Source organism: Stenella coeruleoalba (assembly GCF_951394435.1).
Source record: "Stenella coeruleoalba genome assembly, chromosome: 7".
Classification (NCBI taxonomy): domain Eukaryota; kingdom Metazoa; phylum Chordata; class Mammalia; order Artiodactyla; family Delphinidae; genus Stenella; species Stenella coeruleoalba.
This window is the reverse complement of record NC_137153.1, coordinates 106,168,839-106,184,312: the sequence shown is the minus strand read 5'-3', so window position 1 is coordinate 106,184,312 and position 15,474 is coordinate 106,168,839. Positions and strand designations below refer to the sequence as shown.

The following is a 15,474-nucleotide window of genomic DNA, read 5'->3' as shown; positions in this document are numbered from 1 at the left end:
GTGAATCTGATTGGTGAATTCTGAGTCATGTGCTCAAGTCCTAGATGCAGTGGAGGCTGAAAGTATCTGGAAATTGTAGCCTCTTCATGGGAGGTGGGCTATGGCTTAGAGAGTAAAGCCCCCTCTAAGGGATTCATCCAGATGCTGAGCAGTTGCCAGGAATGCCAAATGGCAGATTTAACCCCATGCTACTAGTCCTACATGGCTCAATTCCAATGCCACCTCCTCTGGGAAGCTTCCTTTGATTTCTCCAAGCATATGTTTCAGAGCACCTCATAAAAGAAACACATGTCTGTCTGTCTGCCTGCCTGCCTGCCTGGTATCTGAGATATTTCTGTGTTCTCTCATCCCCACACCTCCCTCCACATCGTTATAAACTCTCCAAGGGCAGGAGTTGTGTTTATGCATCTCTGCATCCCCTTATAGTGCCTGGTAGGAGCCCTAGATATTTGGTGGTGAATGAATGAATGAAAGTGTTGGTCTCATTCGACAGGCCTTTGTACCAGGGGTCCATGAAGGACTTGCACAGACTCTGCCTTACATAAGGGAGCCCTTTTTTCCTGGTGTGCACTTCTATAAATGGACTATGTCAGCATATTTGAAGAAAGGGGCATAGAAAATCAGAAAGCCCCGTTGCAGAGGATAGTGGCGGATTGTAAGGGTACAAAGGAGAGACTGAGGGAGCCAGGGCGACATATTTTGGAGGAGTAAATGAACTGGAGCAGGCGTCAGAGAGGCAGGAGACAATTTAGAATCAGAGGACTTGAAAAGCCAGATTTCCACACCCCCGCCCCCTCCCTGGGTTCACAGATTAGTAAACTGAGACAGGAGAAGCACACCTTACAAACCTCAGAGCTGAAAAAGACCCAGATGCACTCATTTGGATGTGCCTTTCACAACATCTTTGATAGGTGGGCTTTTCCAAGGTCACTGAGGACAGTGTGTTTCAGTGGAAACAGCCAAGGCTTTGGAGCTTGGGGTTCAGATCTGAGCTCTTGTGCTCATTAGCTGAGTGACCCTGGGAAGTCCCTTTACCTCCCTGACCTCCTGATCCCAGTTTCCTCATCTGGAAAATGGGAATCATAATACCCATCTCATTGGAGTATGTTTATGTATAAAAGTTAACATAGGTACACGTCTAGCACTTGGAGAATGCTTAATAAACAGTATAATTAAGTCCAAGTTCACAAAACAGGTTTTGATTTTTCCTTCTTTTAAGTCCTCTTCCTTTGTCCAAAGTCATGAAAAAGTAAATAAAATGTGCTGGGAGAGGGAAAAAGGCCTTTCCTATGAAGGGTTAAATACAGAAAGGAGAAAAGAGGCAGAAGAGGGAAGAGCTAAGATGAGAGAAGTTAATGCACAGAGGAGACCACACCAAAGGTGTGCAGATGGGCAAGAAATACCGGGAGATGGGAAATGGCTCACAAATAATAGGTAGGAAGCATTTATAAGATTAAAGTCAAGACAAGGTTAAGAATGAAATGAGTGGAGAGATGAAAGAGAGAACAGAGAGAGGAAAGAGGAAGAAAAGGAGGGGAGTAGAGAAGGCGGGGCCCCTCAAGGCCCAGATTCCTGCAGGGGTGATGGCTCGCTGGGGGATACCAGGTATGTGGGTCAGAGAGAACCTACCCAGGGCCAAAAGGCTGCCCTGTGTACGAAGACCTAGGTTTAGAGCTCAGCTTGACTCCAGGAAAAAAAACGACCGGGCTTGGGGGTGGGGTGGGGCGGGGTTGAAGAGTCGCGAGGGGGGCAGAGGATGTGGGAGCCCGTGGGAGCCAGAAGCAGACAGAGTGGTAGGTCTCTACCTCGCACCCTTTTCAGGAATTTTACACCAGAGCAGCCAAGTAGTGCTGTCCAGGTTGGGAACAGGATCCAGAAAAAAGCGCTGGCTTGCAGGGCGGCAGCTGGGGGCCGGAGCATCCTCCTGGAGTCAGTGCAGGAGGGTGGGGGCCTTAGAGGGTGGAGTTCGACAACCCTTTGTCCATTAGCTGTTGGTGCAACCTCCGAGGCCTGGGTAGATGGGAGAGGTGGGAGAAGGAATGCCTGAGTTGTGGGCAAGTGGGTGGGCAGGGGTCTCAAAGGCCACGAGGAATTATTTCAGGGACTAGGAAAGGGTACAGGACTTGTTATTGGGCTTGAGGGGAGACAAAGTTGTCTTGACCATCCTCAGGCGCCCCTACCCCCCAGAAGGCGGGGTCTGGAGCAAGGCTGGGCTAAGGCGCGCCCCCAGGTGCAGCCTCTGGGTTGGGCCAGGGGTGGGGTAAAGCTGGGCGAGCTGGGTTGAGCCCAGGGGAATAAGGGGAAGCACCCGGGGTCCCTAAGTCTTAGGAATTTGCAGAGGGGTGCTGTGGCTAAAGAATATTGTGAGGGCGGATTGGGGGATCCTGGGAAAGGAGAGGGGGCGACTGGGATTCGCACGAGGCTGGGCGGAGCCTCCGAGACGCTCGGGGTCTGAGTGGGGAGCCAGAGAAGGGGCGGGCGGCGGGGCCCGGGGAGGTGGCGCGGGGGGGGGGCGGGCCAGGGCCGATCGGGAGGCGGAGCCCGGAGCCGGGGGCTGCTAGCGAGCGGCTCCCACGGCTCCTTAGCTCCGGCGTCCTGGTTCGCTTCGGCGTCCGCCGCCGCCGCCACTGTCTCTTCCTCCTCCTTCGCCACCGCCGCTCGCAGCACCGCAGCCCCTCCCGCCATGGCCGCCGCCGGCGCCCGGCGCAGCCCCGGCCCCAGCTCGGGGCTCCGGGGGCGGCTGAGGCTCGGTTTCCACCCGGCGCCGCCGCCGCTGCTGCTGTTCCTGCTCCTGCTGCCGCCGCCGCCGCTTCTGGCCGGCGCCACCGCCGCCGCCTCGCGGGAGCCCGACAGCCCGTGCCGGCTCAAGACAGTCACGGTGTCCACGCTGCCTGCCCTGCGGGAGAGCGACATTGGCTGGAGCGGCACCCGCGCCGGGGCCGGGAGTGGGACCGGGGCAGGAGCCGCCGCTGCCGCCGCCGCGTCCCCGGGCTCCGCTGGCTCCGCGGGCACCGCCGCCGAGTCGCGCCTCCTGCTCTTTGTGCGTAACGAGCTGCCGGGGCGCATCGCGGTGCAGGACGACCTGGACAACACAGAGCTGCCCTTCTTCACCCTGGGTAAGGCTGGGCGCCGGCACACGCGGGGTCCCAGGGAACCGGGAGCCCCCAAGTGAAGCCAGACGGGTGGGGGCGCCCTGGGGATTCCCGCCCCGGGCTGCCCCGAGCAGGGTTGAGTGAGGGCAGCTGAGGGGCCCGGAGGGCGTACAGGTGGTTGGAATGAGTCCGGGGCAGTATCTGAGCGAGCGCGTGGCGGGAGACCGGAGGCGTGCCAAGCCTCCCGCGGTGGGGACCTGTCCGTCCGTCTCTCAGTGCAGACGTTGAGCTCTGCCGCGATCCGTCGCTGACGCCGAAACCCCAACTGCCTGAGTGTGCTTGAGCTGGGGGCCGTGGTAGTCCCCCGCTCGGGAGCCAGGTCTGGGTCCAGCCGCCCACTGCTCCTGGGGCACGGCCAGTGGCCGCCCGCGGTCACCGCCCCCTGGCTGTCGCCTCGGAATCGTCGGCTCTGCTCTTCCGGTTCGATTTTCTCGAGAATCGGAGCGGAGTCGCTCCATGTAGAATCCCTTGGTCCGCATAAATTCGGCCTCCCGATGGGTTGGGTGACCTTGGCCAAGTCGCTTCCCCTCTCTGGGCCTCAGTTTTAGCCATCTGTGAAATGGGGCTGGGGAGGATTGAGTGATTTCCGAGCACTGGCGTTCGGAACCCAAGGTCTCCCTCCACTTTCAGATTCTCCCTCCATCCCCGTGGTCGCATTCGCCTTCCTACCCCCCTCCCGGCGGAGAGCAGGTTTGTCCTCGCAGCTCACTCACTGGGCTAATAATAATAACTTAAAGGCATGAAAAAGGAAGGGGAGAGGAAAAGGATGGGGGTGGGGGCTCAAACGTAAAAGTTAATCAGAAAGTTCGCCCGCAGCTTGCTGCCAGCTGGTTCCCAGCGCGAATCCCGGAGGAGTCGGCCCTTCCAGGTAGCTGTGGGAGGCGCAGCTGATTTCCCACCCGGGTAATTGATCGCTTAATCATCTCGGAGAGCGTTTACAAAAATGTTGTTTCCCCTTAGCTCTCCCGCGCTCACCGGTCTCTCTCTCCCCCCTCCCCTCTTGGGGGAGCGGGGTGCGATTGGTTGCCGGAGTCTGGCCAGCAGCAGCTCCAGGAAGGCGCCGCGGGCTCGCCCCAGACTCCAGACCCCGGGATCCGGCTGAGCTCCGGCACCGCGGGGGTGATGGGCCTTCGATGTCCGCGCCTTCGGGGTCCCGGCTTGAACCTCTGAGGTTAACTCCTTGCTCGCCCGAGAAGCCCCAAAGAGTAATCAAGGGACTAGACTCCTCTCTCCTGGGAGCCATAATATTTTTGATGTATTTTTGTGACGCCCCCCTCCCTCCCGCCCGCCCGCCACTTCCCTTTTGTGCTGGCCGCCTTTGGAGCTTTGAGCGAGCGCCAGGCCCTTTCCTGGTCTGAGCATGTGCCTCGGGTTTCTGGCCCCTGGGCTCTCCCCAGCTGGCTGTAACTTGAGCGTGCTGAGCTTTGTGGGGTGCTAGGCAGGAGAGCGCCTTGCAGGTTCCCAGGGGACTTTCCGCGGCGGCACGTCTCGTGTGCCACACACACACGTTCAAGCATACACACGCGTGCGCGGACACACACATACACCAAGAGCCATTCCCACGTGCACTTGTGAGCTGCCCATTTCCAAGTAAGTGGATGGGGGTGAAGATGGGGTTCCTTAGGGCGAAGAGCCAACCTTGGGCTCATGGCCAACTCCTGTGACCCCACCGCAGGGAAGGGTCCTTCCAGAGAAACGGAGGGTGTCCCTCACCACTTTCAATCCCAACCTTCTCCCTCCACCCTCGAGATCTCTCTACTCCCGGATGTCCGGAGAGGGAGGGAGTGGGGGTCCTTCTAAATGGCTGTTCAGATGAGGGGGAAAGGGGGGGCATCCTTGGGTATGGCATGACTTGGAAGCGAGGACCCCAGAGCGTTCCAGTTTCCCTAGGATGTGGAGGACCTGGTCCAGCCAGCTACAGGAGTCGCTCCAGAATTCCTGGAGCTGGCAATCTCTGCGCTTTTAAACTTTGGCTTTCAAGAGGAAATGGGTACCTGGGAGCTCAGGGCAGGCTGACTGAGGAACTGAGTGAGGAGCTGGAAGTGTCAGATCCCCAGACCTGTGCTTCAGCGTCAGTCTTCTGGTGCTCTCCACTTGGAGGCTTCCGCCTTCTCTGACGCAGGCGGCTGAGCCTCGGCGGCTGGGGACTGCCTGCTGTGGAGTGGCAGGTGCCGTCCTCCTTGGAAGCCCTGAGCCCTTTGGGGAAGCAGGTTCCTCCTCCTCCTTCCCCGCAGCCCGAGGCACTCCTACCAGGGATTTGGCTAGCGAGGTAGTCGCCAGATGGCCGAGCATAGCAGGATCTGTGTAGGGAGACGTGGGCTTTTTATTTGTGTTGTTCTTCCACTGTTTGTGTGTAAACACAGAGTGCACGATGAGCTCTGGGAGGGCCAGGCTGGCTCAAAATGAGGGCGAAGGGGGGGGTACTCTGAGTCATTTATGGCCGTATCTCCCCCAGGGTCCCCAGGCAGCCCCATCCCATCATCCCATCTTCAGACCTTCTAAACATCCTTCCCTAGTGTTTGTCTCTGGAGAGTTGGGCGAGTCTTTCACTACTAGGTCACCAGTTCAAGGGATTTGGAGATGGCATGCGCCGCAGATGCACATGCAAAGTCGGTAAATGCTGAATCCTGCCAATAGCGGGGTGTGTGGAGCCACCACTAGGGGGGGATAGTGTCTACCAAAGCCCTCAGGCTATGCTTTGGGTTGTGGGTCTAGAGTTGGTGGTGGTAAAATGTCCCTGGTGTTAAGGGGCGGTGAACAAACAAATAAAAGGTAAAGTTCCCATTCTACTCCAAGTCCAGTTGGGGAAGCTCAAAATTATTTTGCACACACTGTCTACCATCCCTATTCACCAAAGTCACCGACATACCTGGCCTTCCCTCCCTCCATTGTGCCTGCCTCTCCTGTTTGAATTATCGGCTCTATAATTGGTAGTGCCCAGACTTAAAAGACTTTTCTTCAGGTCTTTTCCTCTTCATGTTTAATCTTCCCTTCATGTTCCAGCCTGCTTTATGTAGGTGGAAGTTTCCCTCAGAGGTGAAATGCCCCCCCAAGTTTCTGTGTCTGGGCCTCTTCTTTAGAATCTAAGTCAGTGGTCCTGATAAAGTGAATTTCCTTGAAATAGATCAAGGAATAGCAAATAGTTGTTGAATCCTTACTGTGCTGCTCAGAGCTTTACTCTTGCCTTTTATTATTTACTCACATAAAATATATGAAGTGGGCACTGTTGTAATTTATTCCCATTTTACAGGTAAGGAAACATTCTTTAGAGAGGTCAGGTGCCTAGTCCGAGGTCTCACTTTGAGTAAATGCAGACCTGGGACTGGAATCTCAGCGCATCGGACACCTACATTCTTGGTAATTGCTAAACAGCCATCCTGAGCCAAATATGCGCTGAGGGGCTGGTTACATTTATGTAGGGCATGGTGCAGGGTCCTGGAGAGGAAACATAACAATCATCAGCACGGCAAGAACCTTTCTCAGGGGGACTTTAGCTACATTGGTGCTGAAGTATGAGAGTGTGAAAGTGAGGCATGAGTTAAATGACCTTCAATGACCCTGCCAACGCGAAGTTCCATGACTCAGGGGATGTCAAAGGGCATCCTATGTAGTGGGGCAAGTGAGTGATGGGTATGACACATTCTGTAACATCAGGGAGGGAGATATCTCTTTAGACTTAGAGAAAGCTGGGGACATTTCCTGGACAGGAAAAAAACAAAAGCAAAAACAAAAACTGAGTGAGGTCATGGAGGATGGGCTGGAGGAGAATTTGAATGCTCCAGTACAGCCTGGGGGCTTGGTGTTGCTTAGGACCTGGAACTCTCAGCTGGGGCCTGTTCTGACCTTGAACAAGTCATTTACCCCGGATCTTCAGTTCTTTGTGCTATAATATGAGTGGGTAGCTGAGCCCTAAAATAATCCTTTGGTGCAAAGATTCTATGAACTTGAAGTGCCCTGACCCACTCTGTAACTCTGACTAGCTGCTCTTGCTTCTCACTGTCTCCTTTCCTTTGCTGGTAACATGGGAGTGTTGGGGAGGACTGACGGAAAAGAAAGTATTTGAATGGGAGCAACTGTCCGTGCAGGGCTTCTGAGGTGAACCCGCACATCACCCAGTGTTCATCTGCCCCCAGGCAGCTCCAGAGTTTGCTTGTGGATTTAGCTTTCATGCCCACCGCTAGGGAAATGGCATCCTTCTTCCTGTGCTTGATAGTGGCCAGGCTGGACTGTTTACCATGAGCCTTGATTCTGCAGAAGGGGGAAAGGAGATAAAACTGAGTGACTACTTGTTGTCAACATCCATTACTAATTTACCTTGTCATATAAATCACACAGGTGAGGAGCGTGCTCTATATTTGGGGGAGGGTGTGTGGAGAAAGAAAAACCATCCAGTAGTATGTTTTTAAATGCATCTGCATGAGCAGATCTGGCAGTGTCCTCAAGATCTGTCCTGAAAGGATGCTGTTTGCAGGAAGCTGATTGGCCTGGGTGGAAGACGAAGATGCTCTGAAATGCCCACTTGGTCAGTCTGCAAAGATTCCTTAAAATACAGGCAAAAATGGACACCAAAAGAGAAGAGCCCCCAGAAGGGGTGAGGGACCAGGCACAAGGTCAGAAAGGTGGCTAGAAGCAGGGAGTTTAGCCTAAGGACAGTCCACAAGGGCTGGAGAAACTTTCTTCGAACATCAACAGGGAATGAGGCATGTGCTTTTTTTTTCTGTCTGGTTCTAAAGAATGTCCTAAAGGTGCATATACTATGGGGATGGAGTACAACATGACAGGAGGATGTGTCCCTGGGAGCTGTCCACCAGCCAAGCATTCTGACCTCTAATGATGACAGGGTCCACATGGGAGGACGTCTTCAAGCAGGGACCACACAGCTATTTGGCAGGCATTTGGAGACAGGACCAGAGGCATTGAGGCTATCTGCCCCTTTTGGTTTCTGCCTTGATTCTGAAGGTTGATGACAGTTATTAAGTGGGAGAAAAAAAACAGATACAAACAGTATAAGCTGGGTTTTCTGTAGGGATTTCTGACCACAGAATATTCATTAAAATTAATCCCAGTGTTTTTTCCAGAATGGGTAAGAGGGAGAGATTCCGGGGTGGGTGAGAGGGTGAATGTGATGTCTTCAGACAAAGCTTACAAAATGTTATTTCCTCATTTGGGCTCCAGGTCCCTTATCACTAAAACATTTCAGTAGCACTCAGACTCCAAGGTACCGTCCTGCTCTGATGGTCCAGGTTTCTGGGATATTGTAAATAAGGGGGGTGGGTGTGTGTGTGTGTGTGTGTGTGTGTGTGTGTGTGTGTGTGTGTGTGTGTGTGTGTGTGTGTGTGTGTGTTAAGGGGGGTGGGTGTGTGTGTGTGTGTGGGGGTGTGTGTGTGTGTGTGTGTGTGTGTGTGTGTGTGTGTGTGTGTGTGTGTGTGTGTGTGTGTGTGTGTGTGTGTGGCGGTGGCGGTTCAGTGGTCTCTGATCTGAGTTTTTCCCCGTTTTCATTCACTTCCCTTACTCCATCCCCACCCCTTTGCCAGTTCTGATGAACTCTAATAATTAGGGCAGAGACAGATATATTATCTGCCCTTAGAAAGTATAATTAGCCCTCCGTAGCCGTGGGTTCTACATCCCCAGATTCACCTAACCGTGGGCCAGGGACTGGCACATCCCTGGAGCTTGGAAAGCGGTGGGGTCCTGGAATCAATCTCCTGCAGATACCAAGGGACCATTGTACTATTGTTACTGAGAGGGTGATGGGGCAGGGTGAGAGGAGGATTCGTTTTAGCTGTTAGAGAGGCCCAGGTTGGGTCAAGGCCATCCAGATTTGCTGTTTCTGGGGGTCAGGAACAATAGCTATCAAGACAGCACAGCTCTGCGAGCTTTTGTGACCCAGAGCTTGCTCCTTCTCCTGAATGGGGCCCTCAGGCTGCAAGATCATTCAATAATACTAATTTACAGCAAGTCCAACGGTAGGTTTGCCTAGGCCCCTGGCAGGCAGAGCCTCCTGCTTCTCACCTCCTTGCTTGGCTGTAAACTAGGCGTTGGCTGCCATAGGATGGTGTGAACACGTGTGCTGGGGGGAGAGAAGGACAGAGAGTGACAGTGACTTCTTTGGGTAAAGCCATGAAAACTGTGACTATGACCATCAACTCTGATGGCCTTACAGAATCACAGACTCTCAGAGCACATTGAATCTAGCCCTTCCATTTAAATGGTAACACGGGGTCCCGGACAAGGGAGGTAACCTACCTAAGGACCAGCTGTTCACACTTAAACCCAGTGATCTTGAATCCCCCTCCACACTTCTTTCCATCACACTGACTACCAACACGTGGCTCTGGGTTAAATATGTCTCAGGTCTGCAACTTGGTTGAACATCATAAGGTGCACCAAGTCTTTCCTCCTCTCCCTGCAAAACAAACAAACAAAGAAACAAAAATCTAAGGAGAAAGATATCCCTGGGGAAGTTGAATTTGTTCTCCTGCCCAAGGTATCCACCTGGTTGGCTCCAGTCTCTCCTGAGAGCCTGAGCCAATGGGTTTTGTGCTGGGGAGGAGGGAGCCTCATTGCTTTTTCACTCTAGCTGCCCTGAGGGTGAGAAGAAGCCTGCTCTTTTCCAGAAAAAGAAAGAAAGAGTCAGATTTAACCTTGAGGTGCAGCAGCATTACGGGGATGCTTTCTTTGTAGGGCTGATACTTCCCCAAGTTCTCATACTGACCAGCTAGTGGCAACAGAAGATTAACTATAGCGAGAGAGAGCTGGCTTTTCTTTCCTCCCAGCAGAGCTTGCAGTCTCTCGGCCCCAGAGAAGGCAGGCAGCGGTGCTTGGCGGGACTCGCTCTGCTCTCCTCTCACTGGCTCTTCACTGCTGTCTGCAGCTCTTTAGGACAACAGCCCCCAGGAAGACTTTTCCTTGGTTTGGAAGGGGGTCGGGTGGTGACTACCCAATGTAAGATTCAGGACTGGAAGATTTCTAGCTTCCTTATTGGCATACTGGAGCGTGCAGGCAGCCCTTCTGTGAGTCGAAAATTGACAAGGATGTTGTATGTCATAAACCATTAGGGTTTTCACCTGAGAAGGAACCCTTTCTCCATGCCCGTTGTCACGGCCCCCGGCAGGGTCAGATGTCAGCACTTCTCTCGACTACGATTTCAGCTGTCAACTCACTGGTATCTCCCTCTAGTCTTATTCTCTCTAGTCCATCGTCTGTACTTGCAGACAGAGGGAGTTCATTAAAAGCCCAAATCTGATCATGGCCATCCTCTCCTAAAGCACTTCACTGGCTCCCCATAATTCTTAGTATGAAGTTCAAGCTCCTTATTGAGCTACAAGGTCCGTGATCAGACTCTGCCCAGACTGTCCTATGCTAAGAACCCTTCTTTCTTGTTCTGTAACTCTGCCCCAAAGGCCCTGGGAAAATTCCTTCTTACCTTTCAAGGCTGAATTCAACTATGAACTTACCTTTGAAGCCTTTCCTGACGTCTTGGCACTAAAGTTGGACACTCTGGGCCTTGGTACCCACTAGCGATATAAAGACTGGTGTAACAGTGGCTGGTCCCTTAGAACTACTGAGCGCCTACAACATGCTAGGCACTGCTCCAGCCACTTAAGATGTATGGAGAACAAAAGACATAGATTCCTGTGTTCAGAGAGCTCATATCCAGGAGTACGTGTATATATGCCTGTGTATGCGTGTTGGGGAGAAGATGATAAATGTAATAGATAAGAAAATTATGTGGTATGTGAGAAGGTGATAGAGTCTATTAAAAAAAAGGGCAAAAAGAAAATGAACACTATTAATGTGAGGAAATCAGTTTTAATATTAAATAGGGCCAAAGGATTGTTTATTGAGATTATAGGATTGGACCAAGACCTGAAGGCCATGAAGGCCTCACCAGGCAGATGTGTGGAAGAGTATTCCGGGCAGAGAAGGGCTCCAGCAAAGACCTGACTCCAGAGCACACCTGGATCGTTCAAGGGCCAGCAAGAAGGCCAGTATGGCCGGAGTGGAGTGAGTGAGGGGTGGACAGGACAGGACAGGATTTAGGCTTTTACCGTGAGTGCCATGGCGAGCCAGGCAGGACGTTAAGCAAAAGAGTATCCGTAACTGACTTCTGTCTCAAAGGAATTACTCAGGCTGCTCTGTAGAGGAGCAAGGATGGGAGAGGAAGGTCTGCAGGAGTCTGTTCAGGTGAGAGATGATGGTGACTTGGGGCAAAGTGAGAGCAGAACTTAATGTGTTTCTCTGTCTGTCTTGTGGTACTTGCCTAAGAGCTCCACAGGCAGAGAACATCCCTCCTTTATCTCTGAGGCTGCAGTGATTCACCCTGTGCTTGGCACATCCTAGGTGTTCAGGGCATCTTAGATGACTAGAAACAGGTTTGCCAAGTCTCATCTCAGAATCCATACTGTGCAGAACTGGAGAGGTATTGCAATTCCACTCCTCTGTTAAGGCTGAGCTGGAATGCCACCTCTTCCATGAAACCTTCCCTCTTCTGAGCTTCCACAGCTACTGCCTCTACCTTCTCCTGCCTCCTTATTATTCTGGGGTGTTTGTAGGATGAGGAATGAGACCAGTTTGATTAGAGGAGAAAGAGTTGGGATTAGGGAAGACCTTTTCTTGAGAATCATGGAAGCCAGATAAGGGATTAGCACCTTTGCATTGTGCCAGACAGAGAGGCACTGAATGTTTGGGGGGAGATGATCCATCCATGGTGTTGGGGTCATCACCTGCCATAAATGGTAAGAATTTAGGACATTTTCTGAATGAAACCCTTTTATATAAAGATGGACAAGTCAAGGGCACCGTAGCAAGTCAGTGGTGGAGCAGGAACCAGATCCAACCTTTTGACTCCTGGTGTGTACATTCCTCCCACCTTAGTCCAGGCCACTGGGGGTGGGGGGAGCTGGTGTGCTGGACTTCCCCCTTCTGGTTTGGGGTAGGCTATGAAAAAAGCAGCCATTCATTGAACGTTTACTATGCCCGTGATGCGGTGCTGGCACGTTTGTTATTGCAGTTCCTTCTTTCCATAGTGCTGAAAGACAGGTCGGATTCATCCCATGTTATAGGTGAGCACGGAAGCTCAGAGGAGTTCAGAAACACACCCAAGATCACTACAGCTGAGCTGGGTCCTGTCCCAGGTGTGCCTGCTTCCAGGCTCCGTGCTCTCTCCGCCTTCCATACTGCACAGAACTAGGGGTGCCCTTGAGTTTTCACCTCTTTGACAACCTCTTGTACTTTTTATCTCTTCCTCCTCTCATTAGCAAGAAGTTGCAGACGTTTCTTATAGAGGAACTTCAGGTGTGACAGCCTCACAGGCCTGAGGGACTCAACACCTCATTTCTGGGCTGCCAGGAGCTGACTCAGCCTCTCCCCAGGCCCTGTCGCTCCTTGCTCGTTTGCCAGGAGAGCACCGGGCCTTGTCTCATCTGCTCTAGATGTCACTCGTTAGCCCTGGACTCCTTGACAAGCAGATTCCCATGCTGCCGTGGCTTCTTGATTTTCCTCCTTCCCTCCATCCTTCCTCCTTTCCCTTTCTTCTTCCCTTTCCACTTCCTTCTTCTCCCAGTGCTTAGGGAATTCCCACCTTCTGCTGGGCATACTGTTGTACTAGGGAACCTGTTACCTAGACCTTCCAGGAACTTAGAGAAGCTCTGCATTTCTTTGCTAGAAGTTGTCAAGCATCTGTTGTCTGAGATGCAGCCCCTGTTTGATTGGGTGAACTTCCTTGTCACTCCTCTCCTTCATCCTAAGTTGACTTTTGTCGCCTAGTGCTTCTTAGCAGCATTGTGCAGTTTTTATGCTCCTACCTTGAAAATGGAATTTATATTACATTATCTATACATATGGGATATATATAATAATAAATATATATATATATATTATAATGCTGTAAAAGTCCTAATAAATAGTGTATAGTTCTCCTAGAGTATTAGAGCTGGGTAAAAGAATGCCTTTGAGATCCAGCCCAACTCTCTCATTTACCTAGCAAAAAGAAGTACATTTGTGGGCTTCCCTGGTGGCGCAGTTGTTGAGAGTCCGCCTGCCGATGCAGGGGGCACGGGTTCGTGCCCCGGTCCGGGAAGATCCCACATGCCGCGGAGAAACTGGGCTCCGTGAGCCATGGCTGCTGAGCCTGCGCGTCCAGAGCCTGTGCTCCGCAAGGGGAGAGGCCACAACAGTGAGAGGCCCACGTACAGCAAAAGGAGTACATTTGCAAGGTCCCACAGCTAAGCCATGGCAAAATCCAGTCTGTAGCCCAGCTCCTCTGACTGGTGTGCTGGCTCTGAAGACCCAAAGCCCTGGGATAGAATCCCGGCTGCACTACTTCCTAACTGTAGACCTCTGTATGCCCATGAAGAAAGTGGAGGTAACACAGCAATCCCTTCTCTGGATTGCTGCGATCATTATTTTTGGAGAGTCCTCCATCTTCAGCTGTCGTCAGTGTCCAACACTGTGCTCAATTTTTACTTACACTAAAGCCATGTGATCCTTACGGAGATAGTGTGTGCAGAGCACCTAGCACAGCATCTGGCACCGTTTGTGCTCCGTGCCTCTTAGCCACCTGGAATCCTTGTTATGGAAGGAGGTGGAGGTATGAATAACTAATGAATGCAAATTCCCTTTCCCTCCCCGCTCTTTCCACTCCAGCCTGCTGGCTTTGGCCTCTGCCCTCCCTCCCTCTCTCCCCACCAGGAGGAGAAAAAGGATGAAATTGACCATTGATCTCTGCTCTCTCTCCAAGAGCAGGGGGAAGCTGTTGGGGGGGGGGTGCTCCTAGGGGGCTCCCGGGTTGTCTGAGGACAGTTTGGCCAGAGAAACTCGGAGAGGCTGAGTCTCAGGCAGGCGGGTCTTGGGGGAGGCAATCGGGGCAGAACCCTCTCCCTTCTGGTGGCTGCCTGCTGACAAAGCCTTGCTGTCAGGCACCTGGGAAGTCACGAATGGCTTTGCAAGCAGCCGCAAAGGGAAGGAACATTTCCATTAGCAGAATCAGCAGTAAAGAGATTTCCAGTCACAGTCATAGCTGCATTTGGGGGAATCATTTCGGTGGTGGCTGTGGGCTGAGGAGGGAAGGAGGCAGGGCGGCAACGAGAGGCATGGAGACGTCTGTCTCCTTGCAGGAGCTGAGAGCTCCAATGAGAACCAGGTACCAGATGCCTAGGGACTCTTGGGGAGCTGGGTGGGTCCTTGGACAAACATTCTGGACCACCAACTTCCATCCAAATGGACAGAACCCCCTTCTCAGGAGTCCCCTTGGGAGGCTGCAGGCTTGTTCTCTGCCACCTTTGTTCTGATTACCTGCGTTACTCTTTTCAAGACTTCACAGCCAGCAGCAACTTCCTAGGCTCCTGGGATTTGTCACTGGGAAAGGTCCCAGATTATTTAGCCCGGTTTTTCCCAAAGTTAGCGACTCCTCAGAATCACCTTAGAGGCCAGGTTTTCCCTTCCAGATCAGTGGAAGCACCTGGGAGGGGCCTGGGTATCTGTACTTTAAGAAGTATACCAAATCCTTGGTGTGTCCCTGGACACCCTGGGTATCTCTTCGGTCTCACCTCCTGACATTCCCCGTGGCACTTGGGGCTCTGGCTTCACTGATTACTGGCAGATCTCTGGGGGGAACCAGGCACATTCCCCCTACCTGAGTCCTGAATAGAAACACTGTTTTCTCTGCTCATAATGCTTTTCTGGTCTCTCATTCACCTGGCCGTCTCCTAGCCTTAGCTCAGCTATTACCTCTTCTGAGGAACCTTCCTTTCTCCTCCAAGGCTACCCCCCTAGTAGGATTGGCATATCTTGTGAACAAAAAATAAATGCAAAAAATAAAATGCCGGATGCCCAGTTGAATTTCAGACAATGAATACTTGCTTAGTATAACTATGTCCCATATGTCCCATGCAATATTTGGGATGTAGTTATGCTAAAAATGACTCTCTGATTATCAGGAATGCAAATTTAGCTGGACAGCCAGTATTTTTTCTGGCAACCTGCAGGGACCCTGTTTCTCTCTCTGCTGTCAGGAATCATATTACCAATGTGTGATTTGTCCCCCAAACCTGCTCTCCCCACATCCCTTCCATCTCAGGAAACCAGACTACCGTTCAACCAGTTATTCAAGCAAAAGAATCATCTTTGATATCTCCCTTCCTTTGCCTCTCTCATTCTTTCAGTCAACCAGCCTTGTTGGTTTTACTTCTAAAATGACTGTCAAAATTCTTCACTTCTCATGATGTCCTACTGCCATCACCTTTGTCCAAGCTCACTTGGGCTGTTACCTCAGTCTCCTAACTGGTCTTCCTGCTGCCTCTCCATCCTCCTTATCCTTTCC

The 15,474-nt window shown here is 52.2% G+C and overlaps 1 protein-coding gene across 17 annotated transcripts in view; it reads left to right on the top strand.

The window, feature by feature from the left end:
- The window catches only part of ASTN2 (astrotactin 2), a 1,502,867-nt gene that overhangs the window by 590,243 nt on the left and 897,150 nt on the right, over positions 1 to 15,474 (top strand). For 3 of the 17 annotated variants that reach the window (XM_079927222.1, XM_079927211.1, XM_079927219.1), the window contains exon 1: positions 2,577 to 3,116. The exons of 12 other annotated variants lie outside the window; for them this stretch is intronic. In XM_079927222.1, the coding sequence (XP_079783348.1) occupies positions 2,684 to 3,116 (433 nt within the window). In that variant the 5' untranslated portion in view covers positions 2,577 to 2,683. Of the gene's footprint in view, positions 1 to 1,743; positions 1,794 to 2,527; positions 3,117 to 15,474 lie in introns of those variants that run through there. 2 more of the 17 variants (XM_079927213.1, XM_079927218.1) reach the window with 2 other exon arrangements.